The sequence below is a fragment of the Cryptomeria japonica genome, chromosome 4 (assembly GCF_030272615.1).
Source record: "Cryptomeria japonica chromosome 4, Sugi_1.0, whole genome shotgun sequence".
NCBI lineage: Eukaryota > Viridiplantae > Streptophyta > Pinopsida > Cupressales > Cupressaceae > Cryptomeria > Cryptomeria japonica.
This window is the reverse complement of record NC_081408.1, coordinates 45,170,496-45,192,062: the sequence shown is the minus strand read 5'-3', so window position 1 is coordinate 45,192,062 and position 21,567 is coordinate 45,170,496. Positions and strand designations below refer to the sequence as shown.

Sequence of the window (21,567 nt, the reverse complement as noted above, 5' to 3'; positions counted from 1 at the left end):
ATTAAAGTGTAGTCCTTTAATGACCTCTGCCATTAATATATTATATAATAAATAGACTGCTTACTATCCATTGTTTTCTTTTCAATTGAGTTTTTTGATGATTCTGTTGCTGAGTGATGGATAGAAAGAAAGCAGCGGAAGTTTATCAAAGAGATTGATAGTCAAGGAGAGAGAAAGTGAGTGAGTTTCTATTTAATTTGACTCTATAGATTGACTGCTGCTGTGACTATTGTCTCAATGCTGATTTTCCATTGTAATGGTGGCAGCCTTTTTAACTGTGATTGGTGGAAAAACAAAACATATATTGTTAATATAATATCTAGACTTAAAATATACGTGAGATTTTCATAGTTCATTAGACTGAAACCACAGAGCTTCTGAAACAACTGTTTGTATTTATTTTTCATAAACTTATAGGATCATAGTCCATGATCAACATCAACATAAGAGCAAATGATAATGTAATTAGAAGAGTAGCTCATCAAGAAAAGCGCACAAGATGCTAAAGATGATTTTTAAGGAGGTAAATTGTAAATTATTTAATTAAATATTAAAAATTAAAATTTGAGAATGAACTCTGAAGGTTGAAGGACATCCAGGGTTCTCCCTGGATTAAATCCAACAAGAATGACCAACTTTTGAAAACAACATGTACATTGAAATTATGCCATTTACATTTATACTTGTCTACCATGGGATTAGAATGGAGTTTAAGTAGCAGAGTTTTCAATTCAGGCGTGGCCAATTGGATTGACAGACTGTTAATAGATCTTTTCATAGAGCACGACTTGAAGTATATTACAGTTCACTAATTCTCAGAATTATAGATGAATACATCCAAGGTGGACATTAAGAAGTTTATGATCAAAAGATTCTATATTTGGGTTTCTCTTACTTTCAGCTCATCGGAACTTTAAGTCCTGTGACAGCTCAATTGAGTTTGTCATGGCACTGTCACCTAAATGGGGTGCTAAATAGAGAGAAATTAATATCTAATTTATAGTTTGTTCCTTGTGCACATTACATCTCATTGGCAATGTCAGGAATCTATTGTTTAAATTTATTATTGCTATCCGCAGAAGACAAGAAGGCAATGTCCAAGGCAGCAATTAATTTCTTGATCTTGATGTGTTAGTCCCTACCCTCTGCCATTCTCAGAGGATTGCAATTCATTTATAGCTTCCTTGGATTTCATAACCAAGCCCACAACAAAATAGTCCTGCCAAGTATGGTAGGAACTATACTGCCCTCCAGCCCTTGTTATTACTCAACATTACTAGAAAGTGCAATTGTCTGTTACAAAAGAAAAAACAAGTATTTTATGTGTATACAAATTGGGAACAATACAAAAGTCAATGAAAGAGACTAGAACACATTTTGACGACTGCAAAGCATCATCTTTCAACATTACATCTATGCATTAAAAAATCTCTTTCAAGAAGCCATGCAAAACCAAAATGACCCTTTTAATTTTAAACCTCAACGCCCTGAAAATATGTAAGATAACAGGATTTAAAAAAAAAAAAAGCATTGACAGCTCAAGACATAACAAAATTCCAGGTCTGCACAGGTGGAGCCTTTGTTATTTTACCACACTGCTATAAACCTAAACAACCATGCAGACTAACTAGAGAATTCAAACTCTTATTTAACCACCGCACCTCCTGCAAAGATGCAGAACGCCACCAAATCTTCCCTCCTTTATTTTTAATCCTGCTCAAAACTCCTCTATCTCCCTTATCTAAAATAAGAATCTCCAATATTGCAAAGAAGAAATAAGAAAATGCTAGGTCGCAGGACAGGAGCCGCCATCATAATTCTCCATCAGGCCAAGGGTATAAAAAGAAAGCAAGCATATGCTGAAAAAAAGGAGCCGCCTTCAAATAGCTACCACTACTAATGGCTCCACTCCACCACTTCAAACTAGACTAAGAAGTTTAATGAAACTGCCAATTATAAAGAAGGGAATTGTGCCAGTCGTAATCGCATGTTCTAAACTATGAAAGTGCCTCAAACGGTGTTGAATGCTCCTGCATCAAAAACCTAAACAACGACCCTGTTAATGTTTTAAATCAAAACTCTGAAAATGCAAGGTATTCAAACTCTTTGTCACTTTTAGAGTGCTGCCAACCTGGACTTATTCTGCCCCTTGACACTAAGATTATGGTTTGTGAGGAACTTATCTGAAGATTTAGGAGATGATTTACAAGTTGGACTCCATCAAAGATGTGTCGCTTAGAATTCTCCAAGCTGTCATCCATGCCGACTCTGACTGTTTTCAACAGAGGAGCGCTTCTCAAAATGCAAGACAGCAATCCCGAATAGCCTTCATAGTATCTCTCACGTGCATCAATATTAAGAATTAATGTCTCCAGCTTTCCGAGTGATAAGGTCAACTTTGCAAGTTCCTGAGTCTGGTTCAGAGAAAACACTTAGAAACAACCAAAAAAGCTACAAGAAATAATTTCAAGATCATTTGAATATTTTACTTCAATAAAATTTAAAGTTAAGCGACCACGTTTTGCTTAAATAATCATTTCAAGTTTGATTTCAAACAATTTGAATCAAATGTTGTAGTATACTAAACTAATTTAATGCAGAACAGAGGAGAAAAATAATCACCTTTAAAAAATGCATATAGAAGGGAATATCGATGTATAACTCTTTCAGGTGAGAAAATCTTTGTAGAAGCTTGATATCACAGATATACCTAAAATTGGAATTGTAACAGGTGATCTTTCTCAATGATTTTAAAGATACAAACTGTTGCAAAAGTTGAAAGTCAGTTTGCAACTGTACACATGGGGGTAAATAGACTCTCAACTTTTCCAAGCCACGACAGCAGGTGACTTTTATGGTTTGTAATCTTGAGCAATTTGTTTCCATTGAACAGAAACTATTCAGCTCATCAAGGGAGAGAGACTTGAGACTGGAGGAATTGATTATCCATTTTGTAGGCCATTCGCAATTTGATACCGTCAAACTTTGAAGAAGCCAACATGATCGTACAAGCAGCTCAAATGCCTCTTCAATTAGCTCAACTTTTTCAAGGTGAAGGGTTACAAGTTCAGAGAAACCATGAAAAAGGGCCGGCACCTTTGTCATCTTAAAAATCTTAAGAGATAGAGATCTCAATGTCTCGCATGAATATAAAGATGCAGGAATTTCCACTGCAAAAGATATGTTACTACATTCAAAATGTATGCATTTCACATTTTTTACAGAAATACAGAAAGTCCAGTCGTGAAGGTTTAGCTGACACGATTCATATTTATAGAGCTCTAATACTTCCACTTTAGCACATTGCGTTGTAATAATCTTGTTAATTATACTTACAGTTCTATTTTGAGGAGTCAATTCTGTAAATGATGTTCAATTTACATTCAATATGCAAGTTATATTCTATTAAAAAATAATCTTCTTGTATATATTATTGCCTTAATGTATGAATCTGACTATCTTTTTGTTTGTGGCAGGTGAGAGGAGCATTTAATATTTTCTATGTTCTATCTCACGAATGCCACTCAATATAAGTATATAACAAATGGGGTACAATCAAGCAATGCCTTGATCGGTCATGACCGATCAAGACATTACTTGATCGTGCCTCTTTGTTTATACTAAACAAATGAATGTTCATCGCTAATACCAATCAGTGTGGAAGTATTATAACAACTGATGTCTATCGGTGTTCGCACAATGCTAACAGTAGATAGTTATCGGCATGTTAGTCTTAACAACCGATAACTATCGGTGTAGGCTTAACACCCGATGACTATCGGTAACCTTTATTATTATGCCACCCGATATATCATATGCAACCCGATATTAATCAGTGTTTTTGTTTAATCGTTTATTTATCATTAATTATGTTAATTGATATAAATTGAAATGCAAGATTTAGTAATCGATGAACATAAACAAAATATATAGTATGATTATCAATGAATAGGTTATTTATATGCAAATGTAGAATGGCTATCAAAAAGGAATTAATTGCTTGAAGGTTTTATCATAGTTATCGATGTGATAAATGATTGAATGAGAGACTTCATTTATCTTTCATTCAATCATTTATCTTACCGAAGCTATCATGCATTAACAAGAACCAACCTTTCTCTTTCTGAAATGATTACAAATAGAATCATAAAAATCGAAAAAAGACTACAAATAGAAGAACCGTTAAAATAGAATCATAAAAAATAGCTACCACTACAAATAAAGCAACCCGCCCAGTTAAGAAAAGACTACAAATAGAATATTGTTAGAAGAGAACTTAACATTGGGATTTTTTTTTGTTGCCAAGAAGCTTTATACTTTGTAGTCATTAAAATTGTGGAATAAACAGTTCAAAATCTTAGAAAAAGCTGTTAATTTCTAATGAAATTTCCTCTACACTTTTTCACAGCATTCAATGTAAATGGGCACAATAGGATAGCTGAGATTAATTTTCAATCTCGACTTACACGTTTTTATTAGCACACATGCTAAGTAGAAGGAGAGGTCCTTTTTTAATCAATAAACATCAGGGCCAAAAGATTGATATTAAAGAAAAGGGTTGCAGGATTACAAAAAATTTAACACTCTGATTGCCCTTTTGGGCCTGCTATAGCAGAGAAGGATATCCTGGTTAAAGCTATTGTCAATCCACAAAAAGAGAATCGAAGAGTTCAAAGAGATCATCAAAAACCTAGCAAATATCCTATCTGCACCGGTAATCTAATATAATCAACATTACATCTCGATACTTAAATTCAAAAGAATTATCAAAATTCAGAATCTGCTAGTGAATCATATTTTTTTCTTGCATGAAACCACTGCTAGGATGATGACCCAGGGTGAGAGCTAGATTGTGCTGAACCATGACCACACTCTCTACCCCAGCTCCTTCCTCAACCGCGTCCATGACTGCCACCTTGGCTACCCTGCCCTCGATCGCTTCCTTGGCCACTCTACAGATGAGCTAAATTATTGTCATTTCGGATGGGGGTATCTTCTTCTTCTTTCAGAGTAAGGATACCATTTAATATAGCGAAGTCTCTGAATTCTTCCTCCTTGTCCAGGTCGTCAACATGATCTACAAAAAACTTCCATTTTAGAAAAACATGGGCCACAACAACGATTGCTCTATGTTTCATGAGAGTTGGACCCTTAAGGTCTAGAAGAAATGGGTAAAAAGTTAGATATTCTTCTGAGTCTATGACTGAAGCAAGATCCCCAGGCCGTGTAAGGCTAGTTCCAAGAACAACATACCCTAAAACTTTACCTAAGTCAACCAACAGGTTGAGTCGAAGAGATTGTTATCCAAATCTTGATTACCTAACAGAGACGCCACCAATCTTGATGAAATTTGAGTATTATCCCTATAATACTCGTTTTTGTCAAGATGACCACTTCTCAAGACCATTTTAACTGCCAAGACGACCAAAGCATATGTGGTATGAAGTAGCCTCTTCAGTCTCTGATTCATGATTTCCTTAAAATTTGCTTGTCTGTTTGAGCTTGCTAAAGAAACCCGAGTGTCAACACCAAAGCATGAAACTCGGTCCGGGAAAGCTCTAATGATAAATTTTGATTAACTGGCCGTTGTCGATTATCCAATGCAAAGGAAATTACTTGCTCTCTCAGGAACAAATCAATCTTCTGAAAATGAAAGCTCGGCCAAGGCGGGAGAGATAGAGGAGATGAAAGAAACGACCAAATTGAAAGCAAGTTTGATGTGATTACTCTCGTTAAGAACCATCTGTCATACCCGATGTCTGCCTGCGACAATATTTGCATATTATCTTGAGAAGACTTATCCATCGGTTTAGAATAAATTTGGTATAATTGTCTACCAGGTGGCCTATTTCAATGCCTTGAAAGTAGATACAAAAATCTCTCTGCACTTCAAAAGGCACTTTCTTGGATTGTTGGATATATTGGCGTGCCAGTTAATTGCCACCCGTACTTGCCATAAAGACTGCCTGTGTAGGAATATTAAGTTGGAGACCAAAACCTTTGAGGTTGAAGAATGCCTCACCATTTAGAATATCATTCTAGCTGAGCTTTAAATTTAGAGGTGACTTGATGTCAAGATCGCTTAATGTTCTCATTGAAAGTGAGGGAAGTTGGTAAGTCTTGGATCTCTCAATATTTTCTGACATTATTCTTGAAAGCTAGCATGAATGTCGCCTACCTTATTTAATGTCTGGGTAGTGAGTGATCTCTGCTGCCCACTCTTCATTCCGCTGGATCACATCCATATGCATGATGAGCTGGCGACAAGATTAGGTTTCCATAAGCAGTCGTTGAGGTCTGCTCAACGTTCTAAATTCAAAAACAAAATTCAAAAACAAATTTCTAAATTGGATTGACCTTCTGCAAGATTATGGTCGAGCAACCTTAGTAACCATTAGCAAATTTGAATTCAAAATTGCAATGGCGGGAAGACTTGCTCCTTGTAATGACTAACTTGGTGAAGGAAAAGAAGTGTGGAGATTAACCTTTAGAAGATGAAAATAAAATTTTGTTATTTTCCTAGAAGAAGGTAAACAAAGACTCTTTTGGATCAAATATTCATTCACCCACCAGCTAAGATCCAACCCCTTTGCCATTGATTTAGAGAGTGAATGAACCTCTGAATTTGCTTCCCTATAAATATGCTTGCAAGAGAAATTTTCAAATAGATCCATAATTGATAAAATCTTGTGAGTATTGCTTGCAACCGCTAGTTAGGGGTTCTTGTAGTTCTAATTGCATTGATAACAATAGTTGAATCTCCTTCAACTTTGATACACTTAATGCCTCTCTTTGAGCATTCAATGAGACACAATAAAAGGGCATTGAATTTAGCAACATTATTGGTATCAGGAGAGTTGGGAATAACTAATTTGCCTTTGAAAATTCCATTGTGATCCCTGATAACGCATCCAACTCCAGATGGTCCCAGATTGCTTTTTGAAACTCCATCAAAGTTTAGTTTTAACCATCCTATCTTCGATGGAGTCCAAACAACAGAGTTTCTTTCACAAACCTTCCTCGCTAGAAATGGAGGGACTCTAATGTCATTTCATCTTAATCTAACCCTTCCATCCCAGTCTGTGAAATCTTTGTTGGTGGAGGAGTTGATAACTAACTTGCAATTGATGTTCTCCACAATTTTGCTTTCTATGGAATTGAGGACTGATTCCACCTTCCTTTGTTATAAAAAATCCTCCTATTGCGTTCTTTCCAAATCTCTCATATAAGAGTAGAGGGACTGATTTCCCATAAAGAGCTAAGTAGGCCATCTTTTGGTCTAATTGGCCAACCTTGGAAGAGGGAGACTATATCATTGGGAAGGGCGGTGATCCACCCTAACTTAGCACATAGCCATCTCCAACATAGCTGAAAAAGGGCAGTTGAGGAGGAAATGATCTATTGCTTCCTGTTGTGCTTTACAAAGGATACATGATACATCTTGAAGGGCCTTCAAAACCCATCTTCTTGAATTTTTCTAATGTTAATATTTTCTTTCTAGTTGCTAACCAAGCAAAAACACCAGCTTTGGGTATTAGTTTGTTGTGCCAATTTTTTTCGGGGGATTCCAAGATCATTGTGCTCATATTGGTTAAAAAGGAGATTATAACCTTCCTTGGCATTGTATTGGCCTAATTTGGAAGGAGACCAAATCAATGAATCCTGGCTATTTCTTAAAAATAATTGTCTATTCTTGATAGTGTCTAAGAGCTAGTCGATTTCATTAGGGGGGAGAGGAAAACCCTCAAAGCTCTTCCAAGACAAACCAAAATTAGAACCCTCCTCAAAGAATACTACATAGTCTCTAATGCAGATACCCTAGTTTTTTTAAGCCAATCTCTTGTGTGTTGAATAGATATTAAGTTGTCTAGGCTCGGGTAATCACCCCAGGAGTCCTACCAAAATAAGCATGAAAAGTCATCTTGGACATCCCAAGAGATATAGTGTGCCACTAGAAATCTACACTTGATTATAAAATTTGAAATCCTGGATCCTTTAGGTAGATTACTAACCCTTATGAAGTTGCTTGATTCTTCATCCGTAATATATCTAGCTTTCATTAATCTAACCCATCTAGCTTTTGGATCCTTTGTCATTTTCCACACAAGCTTATCTCCTAGAGCCTGATTTTGAAGTTGCTGGTTGTGGATCCCTAAACCACCTAAGGCCTTTGGTTTGCAAATTTTATCCCAAGCTATTAGAGCTATTCTATGCCTCTCCTCTATGTTTTGCCAAAAGAAATTTCTCATCCTAAAAATGTCCCTTTTATTTGATTAGTTTGAAAAGATGATTTTTGCATTTGACAGAAATCTCAGAGACCCATATGAAAATCAGTTTTCCACAATCCATATTGTTAATGTTACTTTCTGTTATTTCTGGATATGGTTGTGCGCTTTTTCTTTTCCTTATGCTCTCAAACATCCTACATCCTACATCCTGGTTGCCTCTTTTTTCTTTTCCTTATGCTCTCTAATATCCTACATCTCGATGATGAATCACAAATGTAATTTGTTGATGCAAAAAAACACACACACACAATCATATTGAATTAAAGATATTAGTTTTCCACAATCCACAATATTAATGTTACTTGTTGTTGTTTTCAAATATGGTTGATATGATTGTGTTTTTTCTTTTTGTTATGCTCTCTAACATTCCACCTTTTGACAATGAAACATTGATGCAAACAAACACACAACCATAACCAAAAATAAATAATCATTTTGAAGCCCATACATAATTAATGCACAAAGATGTACATGTTTACACATGTATGCGTGCATGTAGGTCTGATTGTAGGTACATGTGCATGTGTGTTCGATGCGTCACACATGAAAACATGTAGATGGAAACACATGCATAGATGCACATGCCAAATATTCTTTTGTGTGGATATGTGGCACTAAATTTGATGGTTGTCATATTTATGCATTTTTTCATAAAAGAGATGATTGTTTTTGAAAGACTATATGACATGTAAGGTGAAATTTTTGTAAGATTATAATATTCTGGAGTATTATATTTGTATATATATCTAATGTATCATGTTTTCTTCTTCCAACGGTTCCATGTGCTTTTCTTCTGAATAGTTAAGTCTATAAGATTTGAGTGCTTCATTTGAATTGTTTTCTAGAAGGAAGATTTTGTTTGGACATTGCCAAAGTGAGCCTAACACCCTTCTGATCATATAATATTTTAAAGGTTACTTGATTTTGAACAAAATTGACCTTGGTAACCTACCTTATGAAGAAAATTGGTCCAACTGCTATATTGAATTGCTCACATCGTGGATTGAGTTGTACACCGTCATTTTATTATGTCGATTCCATTTACTCATCTATTTGACAAAACTGATCTAGCTATTGCATTCAATTGCATGCATCTTCTTTTGTTTCTGAATTAATTTATGTATCATAGAGTATGTATCTATTCGAGAAAATTGGTCCAACTATTGCATTACATTGCATACATCTTGATTTGTTTTTCAATTAATTGTTGTATCATAGAATATGTATGTTAAGTGAACGGGTTTTACAATTTTCTAAATTTGGTAGTTTTGTAACAAATTAAACTATAAAGGACTTTGCAGGTTGACAATTACCTTATGTGATTTTTTTCACTTTCTTGCTTCTGCAACATGGCATTAGTATTATTTTTGCATTTCCTGTAGGTAATTCTCCACCATGATCTATATGAATGACTTTGAAGAAAGTTCTAGAAGTCGCTTAATAATATATGTTGGTTAATATTTCTTGTTGTTGTATACCATTAATTTTGTACTATTTTTCAACTAATAACCCTTCATTCGGGAGCAGTTTTTTCATTATCTTTTGAATTCGAGTTGAGGTTTGTTTTTTCGTTCACTTTCATCAACTTTTTGTTCAATGTCTATTATAGTTTAAAATTACAACAACAATATTCTATATATATAATACATGTATGTGTATACATACATATGTATATGTACATAATGCATGTATATATGCATATATGTGTGTGTACATGTCCTAAATGGATATATTCAAGCTGTGAATTCTATAAGGTTATGTGTATGGAATTTTTTTAAAATCTGTATAAATGTATATGTGTGTGTGTATTTGTGTGTATGTATGTATATATACATGTACATGTGTCTTATGTAGGTGTATCCAAACCTTGAATTCCCTAAGATTGTATGCATGATAGATGTTTAAAAAACTGACCTGCAACCTACACGTATATATATATATATATATATATATATATATAATACATGTATTTATATGCATATGTGTGTGTACATACGTCCCAGATGAATATATCCAAGCTTTCCCCAACGTTATAAATTTGATCTATAGAAATGAGCCTTTGAAAACTTTAAACAAACTAACACACAAACATAGTCCCCTCAAATGCAATAGTATGTACATGCCATTGAGGAAATAACTAAATGTAATTTCACAGAGAAGGAAAAAATGAATTAGTATTAGTTATATTTTTCATTGTCTGATAATATTTTCTATTCTTTTCCTTGCACTTTATCTTTCTACACTTATTTAAAGTTTCTAGTTGTTGGATTTCATTTAGAATCTCTAATAGAAAATTTGATATTCCTTTCCCACTAGTCATAGACAGTCACCAGCCTTTGAATTTGGCATTTATTAATCTTATCACAACAAATAAACTGCCAGTGCAATGGGCAAACAGTTATCCGTGAGGTATACACACATGCCTATTACGAACTTATTGATTCTTTTTCATCTGTTCTCAAAATGCTACAATGATTCTTTCTTTTAATCTTTTTCTTTTGGCAATAGATATGGCATTTGTAAATGATTCATCAATCATTGAATGGCATTTGTAAATGATTCATCAATCATTGAAAGAATTTTATCATGCACAAGTTTCAATTAAAATAGAAAATTTTCATGATGCAAAACAACTCTCATCTCAGAATTTTTATTTACTCGCTTAAGATTTCTGATGCAATGTCCAATTTCACTCATTCCATTTTAGTGATTCAAAAACAAATTACAACACACAATATCACTGTTTTATCTGTATTTATCAATGTGACACATTTTGCCTGAAAACTGCTTTATTTCAAACAAAAGTTAACAATCTCATTTAAGACATGATTCCTCTTTTATTGTATTATTTTTATTTATTTTTGATAAAAGTGGATGGAACCACTAAAATTATATTAAATCTCTAGTTTTTTACAGGTGTTTGGTTCAAAGAGCACTGAAGGGAAAGAACCAATAAGAAAACCCTTCAGTATTGCTCAAGAGAACATAACCCTATCTACCTGTTGTGACGTATTCACACATCACCCCATTGCAAATGGGGACCCCTGCTTTTTTGGCTTTCTAGGGTTTGCTTTCTAGGTCTTTTAGGGTTTTGTCTATTAGCCTTTGCATGTTGAGTGTTGCCAGGGGGATCACTAGGATGGCAGGCTCTTCTTGAGCCAAGGTGAGTCCACAGGGCCCCAGAATTAGGGTTTCTTTGAAAGTCTTCCTTAGGGCCTGGTTTTGCTCTTGTTGCTAATTGTGCCTTGCTTGGTGAGTGAGTATCATTTTTGAAGGTCTGAGTTAGGTTGAGTTGGTGAGTGATGAATGGAATATCATCCTGATCTTCAAATATCCTAAAATTTGGCTAAGTCTGGAATGTCCTAATCCTGAAATTTGACTAAGTCTGGAAAACTGAAGAATCCTCCAAAAACTAGATTTTGCATTATAACTCTTGGAGATCCGAAACCACTCTCAAACATCCTGACAATATATATGGAATATAACTTAAAGTATAAGAAACTTATACTTAAATGTTATATTCCATAAAATGATCCTGACGGAGAGACCAAAATGTCAAATTTCGCTCCTGACCCTTCCAAAGGGTCCAGAGCAAAATTCTCCATAAGACATTCTACTTTGACCAAAACCTAGAAATAATGCATTCCCATGCTTGAATGAAGGTAAAAACGCTTGTTTGAATGAGGAAATGTGAAAATGAAGTCAGGATTTGAGCCCAAGGATGATTTTCGCTCCTGATCCTTTCGAAGGGTCCAGAGTGAAATTCATTTTTCTCCACTTTGCTCTTTGATATGACCAAGTTTGTTGACTTCTGGGGCATGATGGGAAGGTTTTGATGCACATTTGTCTTTGAGAGGAGATTTGAGGTGACAAAATGATGGAAACAAGCCCAAATCATGATTTTTGCTCCTGACCCTTCCAAAGGGTCCATAGCGAAAATCTTCTTAGACCTCATTCCCTTCCTTGTTTGACCAAATTTTGACTTGCAAGGTATCTTGAAAGGAAGAGTGGACATGTTTGGCCTTTGGAAATGTTTGAAAGCATTGAAAATGAAGGATTTTAGTCAAGAGGGTGGATTTCGCTCCTAACCCTTCCAAAGGGTCCAGAGCGAAATTCTTGGAAACTCATATTTTCTTCTTGGAGATGGTCAAATTCTTGAGTTTTATGGTATGGTTAGAAGGAATTTGATGAGTTCTTGCCATATTGGATTGAGGTAATGGAGTAGTCAAAACAAGCTCAAAATAGGAAATTCGCTCCTGACCCTTCCAAAGGGTCCAGAGCGAAATTCCTAAAATCCCTTATTTTCCTAGCAAAGTCAAGTCAAACTTGGGTTTTTGTAGCTTGGATGGGTGAGGAGAAATGTTTTCTTTCCTTTTAAGGTGGATTCAAGTTGAAATTATGGAGGAATGAGCCTAAAACAAGATTTTCACTCCTGACCCTTCCAAAGGGTCCAGAGCGAAAATCCTAAAACCCATCATTTTCTCCAAAATTTGTGCCAAGCCAGGCCTAGACAAAGATGGTAGAAGCCCTTGAGATTTCCCTTGAATGGATTTTTGTCTCCAAAAATGTTGATTTTGGGCTAGAGGAATAATTTCGCTCCTGACCCTTCCAAAGGGTCCAAGGCGAAATTTATTATAGGTCCTGTCCCTGGCCATGATTTCTAGTGAAATTATCTTTTCTAGTCATTTTGAGGTCAAGAAAAATGTTGCAAGCATGGGAGAGGGATCCAAGGATGAGAGTCCAAGTAAACAAAGTGAAAAGAATGGAATTGAATGAGGATAAATGAGCTCAAAACAAGAAATTCGCTCCTGACCCTTCCAAAGGGTCCAGAGCAAAAAACACTAAAACCATCCTTTTCTCCAAATTTTGAATAAAGTCAGGCCTAGACTAGGGTGTAGAAGCTATTTGGAATGCCTTGGAAAGATTTTTGATCATTAAAAATGCAAAATTTGAGCTAAAATTAGAATTTCGCTCTTGACCCTTCCAAAGGGTCCAGAGCGAAATTCTTCAATCTACCTATTCCCTCCTTGTGTCAAGTCAAGACTTGGAGTCCTAAGGTGTAGTTGAGGTTGAAATGATGTTTCTTTGCCCTGTAAGATGAATTTAAGTGAAGGAGATGAGGAATTAAGACCTAAAACTTGAGTTTCGCTCTTGACCCTTCCAAAGGGTCTAGAGTGAAATTCCCAATATCACCTAAATTGCTCACGATGAAGATCAAGAAATAGATTCCCAAGCCTTGGTGGAGAAAATACTAGTGTATGCTTGCCTTGGAAGGTATTTTGGAGTAGAGGCATGATAGATTTTGTCCTAAAATGTAAATTTCGCTCCTGACCCTTCCAAAGGGTCCAAGGCGAAAATCTTATAGAGCCTGTCCCTAGAAAGAATCTTGAGAAAACTTCATTTTGATATCTTCTTGATGATTTAAGGTAGAAAATGCTATGTTAGAATAAATATATTATGTGTCCTTAATCAACTATGTTTTTTTTTGCAGATGAAAGGAGACCAGGCCAAGGCAAAGACGACCTCTTCCAGTCCAGCATCATCAAGGACGACCACTTCCAGCCTAGCATCATTAAAGACGACCTCTTCTAGTCCAGTATTTGAAGGAAAGGTACATCATCCATCCTACACATCAAAGACAAAAGAGGTTAAAGCAAGGGTCCATTAGAGAAGCAAATGATTTCAGAAGAGTTAATTAAAGTTAGCTTCTCAGCATCACCAAATTGAACATCAACCAAGTTGCAAGTGTCAGACAAGGTGGCATCCCAGTCATCATTCCTCCAGTTGGGTTGGTCCACCTCAGTGTGTCCAGATTCAATGCACCTGACTCATTGGGGATGACACAAACTTTGATGTACCTACCCTAGTTATCCATTGGTCAACTATTCTAGAGAAGACATGTGTCCAAATAATGTAATTATTTCATTGGCCAGGATTGAGTTTGTTGTAACAAACCCTAATTAGGGTTTTTATTGTAAAATCTTGACCATTCATCTCAAATTTATCTGAGCCATTGAATTGTATTGTGGGCACTATATAAGCCCTGGCTCCTCATTTGTAAAGGCTAATAGTTAGTCAATAGTTGATAGCGAGTTAATAGTTAATAGTTAGCTAATAGTGAATAGTCAGAGAGTAGGAAATAGTTAGAGTAGAGTAGAAAGAGAAGGCAAAGATTGTTGCCAAGATGTTGTCGTAAAAGACTTGTAAACTTCATTGAAGAAATGGTGAAACCTATGGGTCGATTCAACAATTTGCATGGTCTCTATACTTCTCAAATTTGATTTCATGTTATTAGATGAGTGGAAGAAATGTGTTTGATTGATGGTGAAATTTGTATATCCATACTACTAGAAGTTTGTTGATTGCAGACTTGCCTTGTGTAGTCAATTGGAATCATTTAGCTTAAGCTTAACTTCAATTGTCACTTCTTCACTGATATGCATCAGCCTGATGGTGTCTATGCCTGTAGCGATGATCTAAACATCATAAATCTTTCCTCCGAAGATCACACTAACCTTGGGGAGATGGTCCTGGGATGTCAAAACAAGACTTAGTTAGAATTTCATCAAAGGTCATTCATTGCTCCTACATTCTTAGTGTCAAAATTAGATCCTTCCCTCGCCCTCATCCTTTTTTCCTTTTTTTCAAAAATCTAGGCTAGTGAAATCCTGTGTTCCAGTAATATTCAAAGCAAATCAGACATTCAGTCATCAAGTGTAAGTCCCCTTGCGATTCAAGAAAAATCACATCATAACATAGAGAGCTTATCCACAAGTAGAGATTCTACATAACAGAACCTTAAAGCTTCTCCGATTGATCCTTCTGCGATATCTTCAGCATTCGGGAGCTTTATTCAAGAGAGGATAAGGTACCTTTAGGTATTTTATTCTGTGTTTGGTCATGTACAAAAGACACATCAACACTACCCAATACAAAAGCCCATAGGCATCCCAAATAAATCCCCCAGATACATAGCCAACTGCATTAGATATAAAGGAAGCTATGAAAACCAGTCTAGAAGAGAACATCTCGAAATGGAGCTAATGATTTCCAACCATAACTAGTGCCATCACCCCAAAACCAACCTGTCTACACACCACATGAGTCCAAGGCTCTGAAGAGAACAAAAATCAAAACCAGAAGAGAACCAAGAATAAGTGATCCTGCCATCACAACTATGGTGAGCAAACATATGCCAATCCAAATAAAAAGAAGAGAAGGATGATGAAAACCCTCAGGAAGAAGGATGAGACCGATCCATAGAATAATCCAAAGCAAAAGCCAAAGAAATAACAATAGAATAAGAAACCATCTGCAACACCATGTTAACTGCTCTTTCCAATTCCTTAGAAAAAGCCACCGGTGACCGATTTTGACACAAAATCTCCATAAAAAATAGAGCATTTTGTGTTAGTAAGAATAAATTTAAAGACAGAATGGATGCCATATCTGCATGCCACCAAGAATATAACAGGGAACAAGACAACCAGATCATGATTAGCCTTCCATCATAAGAAAAAGCAGCGAGCAAGAAGCTGCTCAACAAATGATGAAATAAACACATGCCTCACAACATCCCCAATCATTAAATTGCAACTCCCAAAATATAAGATCAACCACGATGCTAGATGATTCAAAGAAAGGACCAACTCATTTCATCATGATACGAAGCCCCTTGAGAAAGGCACCAACTTCTGATCACAAAGTAAAATGATTGCTAAAAAATGCAGAGGATCAAACAGATATAATTAACATACCCCTTCCGAATAGACAATGATTAGCATGTAATGAGTAGATTTTCGACTGATCATTCAGGTGTGGGTAAAACATATAGTACAAGGATGAAGATCCCTCTAAATGATTGAAGATAAAGTTAATTTTAGTTATGATAAACCTTGTGACATTATCGATTAAGGTGACGTTTTATTAAATTAAAAAAATGGAAATAGTTGGTTGTTGTTAGAAGTTAAACATGTTACTCAACTAAAAAAGGACTTGATTTTTATGGGACAAACTAGATGATCAAGATCGTAGCATCATTTTTCAATCAAGTGGAAATTGATAAATACGCCTTGATAATTGCAAGAAGTTATGAATTAGGCACTTTGTATGTGATAGAAAGTCACATTGAAGTAAGAGTGGCAATGGTAATTGTGAATAATGACATATAAATTTGGCACAAGAGCTGGCCTTGAAATTTTGCAAAAAGGGGATTAACTTCCAAGTTTGAAATTGGCTAATTTAGAGTTGTATGAGCATTATATCTATGGAGAACAAATGAGAATCAACTTCTCTACTAAGGGAAATGAAAAGCAGATAATATTGTTGGAGCTATTCCACTCAGGCATATTTGGATCCATAGAGACTACATCAATTGACAGATCTAATTTCTTTGTTGTCTTTTTAGATAATTTCACAAGAAAAGTTTAGGTTTATACTGTAAGATCCATGCTTAGGCCACCACAATTTTTTTTTAACATCAATTATCAACTTAATCAACTAAGAATCTTTTATCTCAATTAGAAATGTTGATTTTAATATTCTTCCAATCACCATAGTGACAACAACTCATTGACACAATATATTCATATACTTACGATTGAACTATTATCCTTCCATGATCAGGGTCATCCATTGACCCAAACATTATCCTTGAAGATTCATGCCTAATGACCCAACCTACTTATCCTCTCATGGAAAGTTGGAGGCTCTCAATTTGCACCCAAGAGACTACTCTCTCCTCTTGATGAGATCTTGATCTCTTTCTAATCCCAACAATTAATTAACCGAACATATTAACTTAGCCTCATTGCAAGGAGAGATACACATTGCCATCAAGTGTTAGTTCCATAACTAACAGTACTTGATAATTGGTGTTCAATGTGGACATATACATACAAGATATCACATCTCCTACACTTGGTGATAATCATAATCATGTATACACAAGGAAATATTTCCTAGACATTACAAGTTTACATGATGACTAGCTCCAACATACATCACATACCTAATGAGTAGCTCACACTACATCACATAGACATTAATGATTTTCTCATACAGGCATTACAGATGACGATGACTGTCTCATATATATATATATATATATATATATATATATATATATATATATATATATATATATATATATATATATATATATATATATATATATATATATATATATATATATATATATATATATATATATATATATATATATATATATATATATCACAAGATATAAGTGATTGGCCCATTTACAAGCTTCATGGATAAGGGATTGTTTCATATTCATGCATCACAAGTTAATAGTGATTGGCTCCTGTACATGTAACAATAGATGTCGATGATTGAGTCAAGTACAAATACCAAATATAATAACAACTGGCTCCTATAGGAATTGTAGAGAAAACATGACTGACTCATCCTCAATGGCTAACTATCTCTTGTCCATAGTGCATCCTAGATAGAGAAGGAATGTTGGTGCACTTCCCACTACATCGTGGGTCCCATTCTTCTCCTTGGTCATTTGCACCAATAGATTTAGATAGAGGATTCAGTGCATCCCATATTACACCATGGGTCCATCCTCAACCCACAAAAAAAGGGTCATGTATACCATCAAACAACATGGAGGAGGATTCAATGCATCCCATACTAGACCGCGGGTCTATCCTCAGTCCCAAGGATTTTCACAATTAGTGAACCAATCTAGTCCACTGGGTTCCGACTTCAATCGCCTATAGGCCACTGACAACAAGTTTGTCCAACTAGGAAGAAGTAGCTTCCGACATATACCTCATATAGTGACCTTAGAGATATTGTCAGCTATCTTCTTCACAGTCCCAGGTTACACCTACCATCGATCACCCCCATGCTAGGTGACTACCAGTGAACCCACCTGATACAATAGTTATCTTGGGTTACCGCTACTCGCATGGTGAGGCAACTACCTGTGCAATTGTTACCGTATCAAATCTTGGATAGCCCTTAGCAATCTTTCACCTCCATGAACCTAGTGAGTGCTAGCTGATCCAACAATACAACAATAGTTGTAGGCCTCCGCCATTGGCATAGTCCAATGACTTGACCTGCTAATTGTTACCGTATCATGTCTAGGGTGGTCCAAACAACATCACCTCTGTGAACCAGGTGGTTGCTGACTAATCCCTTATAGTAGCCTAGACCTTGATCATTGGCACGGTCCAATAACTGCTTGTCTCTGCATAGATATCCCGATGGTTCACTATTGTGGGGGCCTTACACATCAAGATTCACAATACTAGTCAAATAGATAAGTACATCATAATCAAGTAATTGAGGAGAATATAACTCTAGGTTTAACTTCACAAACACATGATACAATGGAAAAGAACCAACACAAGATGGCCTCCTCTTATCCTTTACCCTTGAGCCATTATCGACTGCATGGTGGTCAACCCATGTTCACTTCATTGAACTTGCTATCCAATGGCACATTACATAATATTCCTCTTATTTGATTTTCTTAAATCTTTCATAATCTTTTAATGTCTAATCAGCCTAATCTGAATTCTACTAGGGAGGTAAGTTCAAAATGTTAGGAACAACTCCAAACCTTAGAGTTATTCCCCCCTAGACCCTACCCAGGTATGGAATTGAGGTCACAGGGGTATCCTTTGCCCAAGGACCACCTACATTCAAATATGAAAACAGAGGAAAGAAATAAAACACAGAAATATTCTGCTACAGTAGAAACGCAATACTAATTTTATTGATACTAAATAAAACTGATTACATTGTCTTCTTTATAGAATGCTTAACTCCATGAATGATAGGAGATCAAATACAAGACAGACTGTGTAACTTTCAGCTCCTACACATGATAGAGGATCATATATAAAACTAGTTGTTTAACAGCTGTTACAACAGTTAATCAATTCCGTAGAATTAGAAAAATGTGGAAAAAACTTAATATGAGTTTATTTCATGCAACGAGGGTGCACAACAGTTATCACATGCTCTTCTAACTTATTGCATGCATGTAAACGAGGAGTGAAGAAATTAATCTTCTAACATTCCTCCTTAATTTCTTTTACTAACAATTTTAGCTTCAATCATTCCCAAATTTTCTCGTAGATATTCAAAGCTTTCTCTAGGTAGTGCTTTAGTAAAAATATCAGCTAACTGATCTTCAGATCTGCAAAATTCAAGATAGATTTCTCCATTATTGACCAATTCTCTAATGAAGTGATATCTCGTATCAATGTGCTTGCTCCTCTGTTGAAAAACGTGGTTCTTTGATAATGCAATTGCTGATTTGTTGTCACAGAATACTGACATAGGCTCCTCTTGTGCTTGTAATAGATCCTTCAATATTCTCCTCATCCAGATTGCTTGACACGCCGCTGATGTTGCTGCTACATATTTAGCTTCAGCTGATGAAAGGGTCACTATAGGCTGCTTCTTTGATGCCCATGAGATTGCACCTGTACCAGAATGAAAGATATATCCAGAAGTACTCTTCCTATCATCAATATCACCTGCAAAATCACTATCAGTATAACCAACCAAATCAAACTCATTAACTTGGTGGAATATAAAATTCCATATCCCTTGGTTCCTGCAACATATCTCAATATCCTCTTTCCAACTTGCCAATGTGAGTCTTTTGGTGACTCCATGAATCTTGAGATTAAACTAACACCATACATGATATCTGGCCTTGTAGCTATGAGATACATGAGACTTCCAACAAGCCTCTTAAACAAAGTTGGATCAATATTTGACCCCTTGTCCTCTCTGCTTAATTTTGTTCCTGTTGCAACTGGGGTTGGTGCTGATTTAGAATTCAACATATTAAACTTCCTCAATACATCCTTGGCATACTTAGATTGACAAATAAAAATTCCTTTATCAGATTGAACAACTTCAATACCTAAGAAATATCTCATCAACCCCAAATCTGTCATTTCAAATTCCTTCATCATTGCTGATTTAAAAGTGTCTATAGACAAATTTCCAGTGAAAATCAAATCATCTACATATAAGTACACAATCAAAATCTGACCTTCTTTGTTAATCTTTGTGTATAGAGTGGGCTCATTACTGCTTCTGCTGAAACCATTGCTAATCATGTATGAATCAATCCTGCTATACCATGCTCCAGGTGCTTGTTTGAGACCATAGAGCGCCTTCTTCAATCTATAGACCTTGTCTTCATGTCCATGCACTTCATAACCTGGTGGATGTTTCACATACACTTCTTCTTCTAGAAAACCATTCAAAAATGCAGATTTAACATCCATTTGAAAAACTTTCCAATTATTTTGAGCAGCTATTGCTAAAACTATTTTAACTGTATCAAACCTAGCAATTGGTGCAAATGTTTCAGTATAATCAATTCCATGTTGTTGTGCATAACCTTTTGCTACTAATCTAGCCTTATGTTTATCAATTTCACCTTCTACATTAAATTTGGTTTTATAAACCTATTTGACACCAATGCAATCTTTACCTTCTGGTAGATCCATGAGCTCCCATGTATAATTTCTTTCAATAGAATCAATTTCTTCATCCATGGACTTGATCCAATGTTCCTCCTTAACTGCTTCTTCAAAACACATAGCATCACAAGAGAATAAAGCAAAATTTGAACTAAAATCCAAGCATTCTTCACCTTGTTCATATATCTCTTTCAAGCCTCTCATTTTCTTACCTTGTGATTCAACAAGTGTAGGAGTTGTCTCATTACCATCTTTTGGAGTGGGATGCTTTGCATGTTTTGATGATTGACCTTGCACAAAATTTCTTGGTGGAGTGCTTCGTCCTCCTTGATTTGGGTGATCAACATGTTCTTCTTGTTCTTCTTCATTATTTGGAATTGGTGCTCCAATTGTGACTAATCTATCAATATTTCCATCCCATGTTTCTGCCTCCTTAAATATGACATCCCTGCTTGTAATCATATTCTTTGAAACTGGGTTATATAATCTGTAAGCTTTTGATTGCTCACTATAACCAATAAAAATACATTTTTCACTCTTATCATCCAATTTTCTCCTTATTTCAGCTGGAACTAAAACATATGCAATACATCCAAAGATTCTAAGATGAGATATAGAATGTTTCTTACCACTCCATGCTTCTTGAGGGATTATGTCTTTAACACTCTTCATGGGACTTCTATTCAAAATGTATACAACACATGCTACTGCTTTAGCCCAAAAATCATTAGATAAATTTTTAGCTTTTAGCATACTCCTTGCCATCTCCATTATGGTTATGTTCTTCCTCT

General features: G+C 35.5%; 1 protein-coding gene across 1 annotated transcript; it reads right to left on the bottom strand.

Annotated features, from left to right (window-relative positions):
- Window positions 1-1,540: 1,540 nt before the first annotated feature.
- LOC131056792 (uncharacterized) lies at window positions 1,541-3,201 on the bottom strand. Its single transcript, XM_057991055.2, has 2 exons — window positions 2,623-3,201; window positions 1,541-2,414 (listed from the first exon to the last, which is right to left on the bottom strand). Exons 1-2 carry the CDS (start codon window positions 3,103-3,105, stop codon window positions 2,073-2,075), a joined length of 825 nt encoding a protein of 274 aa, XP_057847038.2. The 5' UTR covers window positions 3,106-3,201; the 3' UTR covers window positions 1,541-2,072.
- Window positions 3,202-21,567: the final 18,366 nt, after the last annotated feature.

Coding starts and splice junctions, on each gene's coding strand:
- LOC131056792 (XM_057991055.2), bottom strand. CDS start 3,105: ATGACAAAGGTGCCGGCCCTTTTTCATGGTTTCTCTGAACTTGTAACC. Junction 2,415..2,622: donor TCTATATGCATTTTTTAAAG/GTGATTATTTTT, acceptor TCTCTGAACCAG/ACTCAGGAACTTGCAAAGTT.